General features: G+C 32.7%; 1 protein-coding gene across 1 annotated transcript; it reads left to right on the forward strand.

The window, feature by feature from the left end:
* Positions 1-1,396: 1,396 nt before the first annotated feature.
* Positions 1,397-8,298, forward strand: LOC129216272 (novel acetylcholine receptor chaperone-like). Its single transcript, XM_054850477.1, has 3 exons — positions 1,397-1,507; positions 6,344-6,479; positions 8,057-8,298. The coding sequence occupies exons 1-3, from the start codon at positions 1,397-1,399 to the stop codon at positions 8,296-8,298; spliced, it is 489 nt and encodes a 162-aa protein (XP_054706452.1).
* Positions 8,299-11,334: the final 3,036 nt, after the last annotated feature.

Consider the following 11,334-nt stretch of genomic DNA (forward strand, 5'->3'; position numbering starts at 1 on the left):
ACGAATGAATTAAATGCATGATTTCTTTGGATATCCAATCATATAGTCATAGAAATAAATTATCTAGTGTTAAACGTTACTCTTGACAGTCTGCCACGTATGTGCACTATGTGACAAAAATGTCAACAAATGCCGGAAATGTCACGAAACTGAACTTAATATGTACTAATGTATAGAAAAAACGGTACAAAATGAAAATGCCGTTCGAAGCGAACCAAAAATTTATGAATTCCGAATTCAACATCGTGAAAATGGCTGCTTCAGAACAACTTACTGTGTGTTCTGCATTAATTGTTTACTTTCGTAATACTTTTTGGTTTCTAGTCTCTTTCTATATGGGTCAGAATAACCAAAAGACTTTGAAAAATCTTTTCAAATGAATAAAGCGAAAAAATCATACATACGAACCAAAATCACAACACTTTTAGCATTTTCTTCGTTACCACATGCGTTTGTTTTAGTTTTTAAGTCGGCCATTAGGCAGTGACTGCAGTGCCCCCTATAGTTCGTTGGAGTTGCGAATAGCAATTACAAAGAAATCTTTGTTTGTTGTTGCTGCTAATGCCGCTTTATTAGGGGACCCAAACTGCTAACGCAAAGCAGAAGTTGGATAGGCAGCAGAGAGTGGTTTGTCAGAATGTGAGATACCCAAAATGGGGATGAGTCCGTCGTGGTCTCGATAGATGGCAGCACTATCTCCACGATTCATAGTTCTGAAAGGAGATCTCCGTTTTTCGCATTAGATATCTGACCAACTTTGGAAAATCTTCTTTATTAACAAACATGAGAGCACAAAGAAGATTGAAATCACAAAAAAGAACATCAAACCAAGCCAGGGTAAATGTAATGAACTTCGGTACCGCATACAAGCGGGCACGATCGATTACTCGGCCAAGGAGTCTCTACCGCACGGAGACCTAGTTAATGTTAATAAATATAAAATTTAATTTCAAGAATGAACTCAAACAAGCGTAAAATAATGATCTATGGTCTTTTGAAACTTTACAATTTTGCCATTTAGGCGGTGGGGAAAAATTGTGAAAAGCGGATAATGGTTCCCACAAAATGGGGACGTTTGATCGTCAAATCATCAATTTTGGGTAAAATATCCTACTTCATTTTTGGATGAAGTTACCTTACTTTTAAGTGGATAAGCATGGCATTTCACCACAATAGTTGCTGTTTTTAAATCAAAGTCTCCTACACAGTTCAGAAAGGATCTATCTGAAAAGCCTTCAATGTTCCTCCAAGATTTGTATATCATGTCAGCACAATAATATCGTAATCGATTTTGCAAATTAACCAATCACGTAGCAAAACCTTAGCGTTGTGTTTCTTGCATCGCTGAAGGAGAGATGTCTGTTCCTTGACAGTTGAACAGGAGTTAGGTTATGTCATGGGTTCTATCGTTTTAACAACGCTTTCAATATTTTTAGGACTTTTTTTTATTCTCGTAGGTTCTATGAAGATTTCTCCTAAAATAAACAAAGAAATGCATAGGGAAATAGTGAGTATTTCAATGAAAGAAAAAACCCGCTAGCATTTTTTAATGAATTTTTTTCTTTCCTTCTAAGGAGTTAACAAAATTGAACTATTTTTAACACGCTTTTATTAGCTTCACCTGTATGTATGTATGTATGTATGTCTGTATCTTGTAATGGAATCTTGCAGCTCAAATTTCGTCCACTTCCTGCGATCGGATTCTTTTGAAATTTGGCACGCGACCTCAGACCCGATGACAATGCAATATTCTATAATCAAATTAATTAATTAACTCTTTTAATTGTTAGTTTCCTCCAATTTTAAACAATATTTTGGCATAAATCCAACAATGTAAAAAAGGAAAAATTTAAAAAAATACATTAAAAAATGCTCGCAAAAATTATTTCAAAATATCTACAAAAACCTTTAATTTTTCTGCATCAGACAAAATTTGTTCCAATGTTCCAAGGTAATTAGAACATGAAATATAATTGTTTTTAACTAATTTCATGCCAAAATTTAGGTGAGCCTTCAATTGGAAATTCATTGCTGATCAGACCATTGTTGAACAAACTTTTATTCAAATGCATCTCAAATTTTCAAAGTAATACTAGCTGCGTCGCCCGGCTTTGCACGGTCCACCTCGAAAATAAAAGTTATATCAAGTGACGCGAGTTCAACACTCAGGCTTGAACCAAAAAAAAAAGTCACTGAAATTTTGCGGCAGATTGCGGAACCCCCCCCCCCCCCAAAAAAAAAGTAAACATTTTAAATCCCCTGATTACAGGAAAAGCCTCAAAATAAAAACAAGAATTTTACCTGTTCATATTCGAGAAAAAAAATGGCAACAGATCTTTCATCTCAATGATTTTCTTCACCCGCTATACATTTTAATAAAGCATTGTTATGGAAAGTTGAGATGAAGCACTGAATAATAATTTGAATGGAGGAAAGCCTTCGAAAAATAGGGATTTGATTTTGAAATCTAAGAGTCATAATTAATAGTTTTTAATTGATATCTCCGCTAATTATTATCGGAGGATTATGTTAAATAGCCAAACATGAAGACGGGAAGATGACGAATCCATCGATACCTGGTTCGATGGTCAGTTCACTGTCGTTCGGGAGAAGAAGCTTGGACATAGATAGATAGATACTCAGATTTTATATGTATAAGATAAATATGATTTCCGCAAACATACATTGATGACTCACAGTAGCTTCCCATCGGGGTGTCCTTGTCTTAACGTTAAGATATTACCTCGCACTCGTTTTATAAATAATTTCGTCGTCTGATAATTCTCCAACATAAGACTAAAAAACAGAAAAATAAAATAATAGTTTAAAAAACTAAAAAAACGCGCTTTTGTAGCAAAATGAACTAAAAAGTGAAAAATAATCTTTGGATGATAGTAGTTGACCAATCACTTAATTTTAATGTAATACAAAAAAGCGTGGGGGGCTTCTTATCAGTTGTCTTTAATTTCTTCCATTTGTTGTCCAAGCAAAAATGTAAATAGACAGCACCTCACGCTTTTTTGTATTACAATAAAATTAAGTGATTGGTCAACTACTATCATCCAAAGATTATTTTTCACTTTTTAGTTCATTTTGCTACAAAAGCGCGTTTTTTTTAGTTTTTTAAACTATTATTTTATACGATTTTCTTTTCAACTTTCTACGAGTATTTCGTAGCTGAATTACACTCTAGTATCAATGAAAAATTTTCGTGAATAATCTAAAAGTATTTTAATAAATTTGTTGAATCTTAGCAACCGGCGAAATGTTTTGCTAGTACTGTAGAAACTTAATTCTTAAAATTTGATCTTGAAAATCATAGTTAAAGAAAGATTGAAGTTTTTATGTACCATTACTAATCTTTTCCTTTGTTTATGATTAAAAGTACTACTTTCCAACAATATTTCAAAAGTGTTTTCTGATAGCTTGATTTTGTTCTTTAAAGATTCTCTCTGATATATAGTGATAGATTTCCAATTATTCTTACATATATTACGATTTAAAGAAGTTAAATCAATGCTCATGCAATTTTTTCTGGTATTTTTGTATCTTTTTAAGAAGACCCAAAAATACGTAACCCTCCCTATTTTTGAATTTGAAATTCTTGCAACCCTTTAGAACAAGTTTCAATTGTTTAATTTTTACGTTAGTTGGGTAGAAATAAATTTATTTGTATAAGGGAAAAAACGATCTGGCCAAACCTGTCTGTGATTTTTTGCAAGCACCTCATTTTCTTTCTGTGTATCGCTCGTTTGGAAAAAGAGTACCACAATATAAAATTTTAAATTTTCTAATTTGCTTAAAGGGGCAGTTCTCAAAAGGTGGGAACAAAAAAGTTAACTTTGAGCAATTTCAAAAATTTTCGAATTTGATATCAATTTTGCTTTTATTCTATAGTATGCATACCTAGAACACAATATATGAACATGAAAAGACAGCAGGTATTTGTAAAAATTGTTAATTAGCAAATTAAATTAGCAGTCTGTAGGTAACAGATTTTGGACATTGCTGTCCTGTAGGTAACAGATTTTGGACATCATCATAACGTAAGTTTCACCATTTTTGACAACTGTTAGTCTGATTTTAAACTTTTCCAATGAAAATTTTATTTATTACGTTTTGAATTTTGCAATTTAATGATAAAGAGGATATTAATGAAGTACTTGAATGGCTATACATACTGCTCTTTACATATAATAAAGTTTTGGAATGATTTTGAAGTTGATGAAAGGTAGAAAAAAGCTTCATGGAAATAATGATACAAACTTGTAGTTTGATTTATTCTGACAAATAAGGAATAAAAATAGAGACAAATAAATACGACATATATATTTTTAAAGGAAAAATAAACAAAATATGCTTTAAGAAAGAATGTAAAAAGTCATTGTTGTCAGTTGTAAAAGTCAACATCAGTTTTAATAATGAATATTTTTTCTAATGTCATAAGAATTAAAACGATGTCTAAAAAAAATATTGAAAAAAGAAATTCGTATTTATATTTGGAGATCGTTAAATTATGTTTCCAAAAGAAAGAAGAGGAAAAAAAAATTCTAAAATAATAAAAGCGACGGCAAAAAAAAAAAAAAAAAAAATGCTAGGGCAGGTGATAAAGTCGCCAAAACTGGTGCAGCTGACGATTAACTACATCTGGTCAAACTGGAATTCCCGTCTGGTAACCTTTAGCTTATCGTATACTGTGTTGTCGCTAACGGAGGTTTGCTTGGCGATTTTCGCGCAAAATGGCTTTTGTTACGATCATAACCAAACATGTTTCTACAGTAATTTATGTATTGTTCAATGTGTAACGTATTAATTATGCAAAATACCAATGGATTAAAGAAGATAACATCATAATAACCTTTTTTATTGAGGTTAGAAGACAGTGGATTATAAAAAAATTATAAATAAACGGACAGAATTATCGGCGTCAAGATCGTAACGCCATTTGGACATCTCACATGTATGTTTAAGAAAAATTATTTTTCTTCTAAGATACTGCATAAAAGCTTATGAAAACACTTTTAAACAATTAGAAACTGATTCTGAGTATCGATAAATACCTTTAAAACGAAAAAATCATATACTTAGTTCTCAAATAATAGCATTGTAAAGATCGTAACTTTTGGACATGCATCAAATTTCAAACTTACTTTTTTCTAAAATCGTTTACAAAGTAAATAATCTGTCTTTACTTTTGTTATTTGTGTAAAATATTAACAAAAAATTATTCAGTGTAAGATTTATACCTTTAATTGTTTTTTGAAACGTATGGAAATAATTATAAAAAATATTTTTTAATGGTACATTTGCTCAGTTAACGTTTTGGTGTGTCCAAAATTGTGCCATTTAGCAAAGAAAATATTTTTTAAGGGCATTTGAAGAGCTTTTGTTCCATAATTTATGTCAATTCATGTCTCTATACAGCATTATAATTTACCTCAAAAATTTTAGAGTAAATTAAAATGAAAATTATTTGGTGTTGAAGCTTCAAAGTTGAAGTCTGTGTTTGCTCCCACCTTTTGAGAACTGCCCAAAGGTCTTCAAAGGATGTTATCTTCTTTGGAAAATAATGACAGATTTTTTGTTTTAATATTAACCACTGGAGAGCTCAGCAAACTTATTTCTCTTAATGCAAATTGCCTGAAGAGTTCAACTTCAAATGCATCGCCTGTAAAATTTCCTTTTTTTGTATTGTGGCACTTCTTCCAATTGAGCAATACAGTAGAAGACCATTATAACGCACACCTTGGGACCAGAGCTTTTGCGTTATACAGGTTTTGGCGTTATATAGGTCCTTTCACAAATTTTGAAACTAATATTCAGAATATATCTATATTAGCACTTCAGAGTGGGTTTTATCAGCAATGAGTAGTAAAGCACTAATTATAGAATTAGTTATTCACAAATAAATATGTTTCATAATCAAATGAAAATGAATTATCTTGTACTTGTGGTAGGTTCATGGGTTGCGTAACAGCTGCATTTTCAAGAGCCATCTGGTATTTTCTTTTTACTATGAATAATAATTTTCATTTAGAAGCTTTGAATTATGATTGAAAGATAAACTGTTTCGAAATTTAATTTGCCTAACATTTTTTATGTTTGCAATGCAAAACAGAGCGATTTTTTAAACTTCAAAACCTATTGTTTATTTCTGAAAAGTTGTGCGGTTTATAGAGAATTGCGTTATATAGGTCGGAGTTATAAAGGTATTCTACTGTATATCTAGTATATCCCTGTTTTAGAAAATTTTACTTGAGTCCTCTATCCTGACTCCTAAGTAATTTTTCTTGGTGGTTTTTCTAGTTTTGATTCATCTAGACTCCATTTCTTTCTTTTTCAGAGAAGGAACTTTGTACAGTATGCCAAGGTGTTCCCATTGACGAAGACCCTAGGCATCAAGATGCCCTCCAAATATTTCCGAGTCGTGGTAGGGTGGATGGAGGTTCTCTGTGGTGCTGTTCTCATATTCATACCAGGTGAGTTTTGTGGTACAGTCGGATCCCAACTTACGCGAGGGATGCGTTCCAAGGCTCCTCGTGCAAGAGTGTTGTGAATATGACTTTTTAATTTACATACCCAATCATTCTAGACATTTTTAAACACCTTTTAAACTTTTTAGACCATTTGTTATATATAGAGCTGAATTTTTACAGTATTTTTTAAAAAGCTGCATTATTGAAACACTGCACTGTAAGAGTTGTACAGTAGATACAATAAGTTACATTTATAACTTAAAAATTGAAGATGATGATTTATGCTGTGCAATCTAATTGTCATTCTAATATATTTTTAAATACATTAGCTTCGCATTTACTTTTATACATTTACATCTGTGGTAACACCCCTCTTTTAAGATCTCTATAATCTACAATATAAGAGCAGATTCCAATTTCATAATGTTTGCATTTTGCTTAAACACTACTAAGCAAGCTTCATCTTAAAACTAAGGTCTAGACTTATATGGATTTCCTTCTCTTGACTTTTAATTATACGTATGAAAGATTCACTTTTACCTAAGTGTCGTGCTACCTTCGACCCACTTTCTAGTTGTACAAGGGTATAAAAAATCTTGACCTTTTCTTAAATTGTCGCAAACTTTCACTTTTTGTTTCGATCTTCAAACTTCAGATGAAACAGCGTGCCTAGGTGCTACAATATTTCCTCACCTTTCATATTTAGAATAAATAAATGAAAAATGACGAGTGTTGTGTTATACACACTAATAAAGCTATGTTTATAGTGCAGTGTGGGAACTTGCGCAGTCAGTGATGCTGAAAGAATGAAAGTACATTCACGAAGTCAATGTTTAATAGTGAATAACAAAGCTGAAACTTAGCATCGCGATTCCTTTCCAAATCTCTTTGTGTCGAGAGCGAGATATTCGCTTTAGCTCTAAAATTCTTTGCTCCCGAAAAACTCGCGTTATAGCCATTTCGCGTAAGTTGGATCACGGTGGAACGGGAGTTAACTGTATTTGGTTTCAGGAGAAAGAAGATAAAGATTTGCTTTAAGATATTTGCGATTTTACAGGGACGAGGATACAATAAGTTTTGGGATGTTTGATATTTTATGTGATGGAGGGATATTTGTGACTCGAGGCAGGCCGTCCTTCTAAGGGTTCAGATGTGGGACCGCTCTTGGTTTTGAAAAGTCAGTTTCCAAATATGTGTAGCTGTGATTTTTGATCAGGGTGGCGACAGATCAGGGAAACTACTGTACTGCCCTTTACTACTAGATACTTCGCTTTCTTTGCAAGAAAGGTATTGGTTGAGAAATTTCTACAGCAATAATGCTGTTGAAAACATACTGATTTTACCTCTTGTTTGCAAAGTGCAGAAATAAATTTACCCTATTTTGGTGCCCCTAAAATTGTGGTGCCCAGGTCCATGGACCCGCTGGACCATGCATTAATCAGGCCCTGCAAATATGTTGAAAAAGGATTAAACATCATTTTATGGCAGCCCATTAGTACTTCTTCAAAATCTCATTTTACTCTTCCAAAACTCCTTCATTTTATTTCTGAAATTGAGTACGAACCGTGTATTTCTTGTAGGTGTCGTCAAGCAGATAGCTAACGTGGTTCTCTTGGTCTTGATGCTGGGTGCTTTTTATACTCACACCATTCTGGAAGACAAGTTTGAGCGCACTGCACCTTCTATCGTCTTTGCCCTGATGTTGGGTTGTCGCCTCATCGTCTACCTTCAGGTGCGGAAGAAGGAACGGAAGAACGCCGCTTGTCAGAGAGAGTCTTTCAGGACTGACGCCATCGCCGGCAAGGACACCAAGCAGGACTGAGGCACCCCTCTATGATCCCCCCCCCCTCGATCGAGTTCCATACCTCCGGAGGCCATCTCCAAATAGCATAATATACTCATTTACATCTTGTGGGATGTTACGAAGTTTTTGTTGCCGATACAAAATTAAACATGGTAATCATTAGCAAGCCCGTAACTAGAAAATAATTTCGGGGCGGGTTTTAAAACTTTCATGCGGAGCTTTGTGCTATTGGTGATAATGTTCAAATCGTCGGGTTATCTATTATGAAAGCATTTAATGCAATTAATATACATATGGGTTTCGGAACAAAATTTTTTTTGGAAATTTTTAAATACAAACGAACATTTATATGTCAACCTAAACTTTTCGGGGGGGGGGGGGGGGACGACGACGACGACCCTAAGAACCCCCTTTTGTGTACGCCCTGATCATTAGGGTGGTTCAAAAATACATGTAAAAAAAGTTTCTCCAAGCTAACAGGATACACCCCTCAATATTTTTAGACTTGCTGATAGTAATGTACTGGAAGAATTTTAGCTTCCTATTTCAACTGAAAGATGGTGCTCAACCCCCTCCCCCAAACTTCATAAGTATGGGAAGGGGGGGTTAAATAAGTTCATTGATCTGAAAAACCAATGCTACATATTGTAATATACACAAGTAATATGCATATACATTGCAATAAAATCATTATTTTTAAAAAAGCAGCTGAGGAAATTAAATGTTTCTAAATTTGTGGCATTTTCTATGGTACAGCTAATGTTAAATTGAGGGGTCATTGAGCACCCTCTTAAATTTTGAGTAAGAAGCTAAAACTTTTACAGCATAATACTATTAATAAGTCTTAAAAAAAAATAGTGGGTGTCCTGGACTCTAGCTGAAAAAAAGTTTTTTTGAACCACCCTAGTAATCATATTAATGTAAACTATAGCTTTGTTGTTGAGCTATTAAACTTACCTGGCAGGACATTCCATAAAATGAAAAATATATCCCAAAGCATCCAAAGTTATTTTCCATCCATGCTTTTTTTTTGTGTGTGTGTGAAGAATTTCGAGCTCTCGATCATAAATAGTATGCCAAATCTTTACTCTCAACCAAGTCCCTACATAATTATGAAAGATTTAACAAATCATAACCTGTATTGTATGTAGATTTGTTTCGAGATTATCTTTTTTACTTACTAGAAACATTAGCTTTTAATGTTTAAAGTTAGAGAAGTAAACTCATGGATTTCATCCCACCATTATATATTTATGGACAATGTACGGTAAAGTATTGGCATGTTTTTTTAAAGATTACTTTTGTGTTTGTGAGAATTGCCGCCCAAAAATTATCAAAATTCATTATTGAAAAGCAGAGCTAATGAAGTAAAAATTCATGTAGCCTACTTCAAGTTTTATTTAATTTTTTATAAAAGTATTATGATTCAGACAGAGGTGGATACAGACTCTTTTTAGGTGGGTGGTAAGGAGAGGATTTCTGAGAAATATAGGTTTTTGGATACAAAAAAAAAGTTCTGAAAATGCTTGAGTGTCAATAAAAAGCATTAAATTGACCAGGAATAAGGTATCTAGTAGGGCATATACAATCAGACCTCCATATATCAAAGTAGCAAATTGTCAGAAAAAAATTCGATGTATAGAAATTTCGATATATAGAAACAATCTTATTTTATCCTAAGTCTCCTAAAACATTAAAATTAAAACTAATTTATGTGTATGAAACTCAATTTCTAATTGATATGAGCATCGTATTAAATAAAAGTTAATAATTTAAAAAATAACAGATTACATTTTTGCGCCTTCATACATTTTCATTCTTTTTCAATTCAACTTAATCCGCAACAATAGGGGATTTTCATTTTGACAATGTAATCGAAAGAAAAGTAAAAAATCAATCAACTTAACTTGAATGATTTTTACTGCAGCTAAAAAGAGTAGGAATGATTTTTACTGCAGCTAAAAAGAGTAGGAATGATAATCAGCAGATAAAAGGGAGAACTTGAAACTGATTTTACAATGTTACTAGTTACAACTAAGATTTGAAATAAACTTGAGGGAATTTAAGAAATCCAGAACGAAAAAACGACCTATCTACACACCCCTCAACCCGAGATTCCTTATGAGTTTCGTAGCAACCTTTAGTGAACATAATTTTCTCCCCTAATTTTCATTTTTCATGAGACAAACAGTCTGAAGTGGAAAAAAAAAATGTACGAATGTCTCGAAAAAAAATTCGATATATAGAGATTTTTTCGATATATAGAAACAATTTTTTTATGTAATGAATAGAAATTTGCTGGGATTTCGATATATATAGAAAATTTTGATATGTGGAAGTTCGATATATGGAGGTTTGACTGTATGTCACTTATCTCATAAGCAACGAAAATAAATAGCATTTCAAATATTTAATTTGAAAAGTTCATAACAGATTGAAAATATTACTACAATTGCTAATACTTAATCCATGAAGTATTTGAACACAATAAGGATGAATAACATTGTTGATGATTTAAAGGGGAATCATGCCCCACCCCTGCTCTGTATCTGCTCCTGGATCAAGTTATTGATAAATTAAATTTTGTTTTCAAAGAACCTTTCTCCATTCAATTACCTGGGTGAATTAAAGGCAGCTGGAACTGATAGGAAGCAAAAATAATGAAGGATTGATTTCTGAAGGTTTAAGAGGTATATTAGAAATTTCATTGCATAACTTCGTATGGCAGCTTTCCGTCGATCGGAAATCCCGCCAATCATCGTGATGGCTTAAATTTGTGTATTAAAAATTGTGATGAACAAATCATGGTCTTAGTGGTCTGTTATTAGAGCAAAATTGTACTTTTTGTTAAAAGTAGATATGAGAGTGTGAATTCTAAATTTATCATTGATACATTTTTTGAAAGCAAAAACGTATCCAATTTTATAGTTATTTGTTTGTATACATTTCATTCTTATTGCAACTCCATTTTATTTGGCTGTTGCACAGAGAATGAACTTGATCTAGTCCATTTTGTTTTTTTTATATGAATGTTTTCTTAATTACTTTTACACT

The sequence above is a fragment of the Uloborus diversus genome, chromosome 2 (assembly GCF_026930045.1).
Source record: "Uloborus diversus isolate 005 chromosome 2, Udiv.v.3.1, whole genome shotgun sequence".
In the NCBI taxonomy this organism is placed as follows: Eukaryota; Metazoa; Arthropoda; class Arachnida; order Araneae; family Uloboridae; genus Uloborus; species Uloborus diversus.

What these genes read in the sequence shown, in the direction of transcription:
- LOC129216272 (XM_054850477.1), top strand. Translation starts at nt 1,397, where the DNA reads ATGGGTTCTATCGTTTTAACAACGCTTTCAATATTTTTAGGACTTTTT. An exon ending in AAGAAATGCATAGGGAAATA is followed by an intron (nt 1,508 to 6,343) that starts GTGAGTATTTCA and finishes TTTCTTTTTCAG; the next exon opens with AGAAGGAACTTTGTACAGTA. An exon ending in TGTTCTCATATTCATACCAG is followed by an intron (nt 6,480 to 8,056) that starts GTGAGTTTTGTG and finishes TATTTCTTGTAG; the next exon opens with GTGTCGTCAAGCAGATAGCT.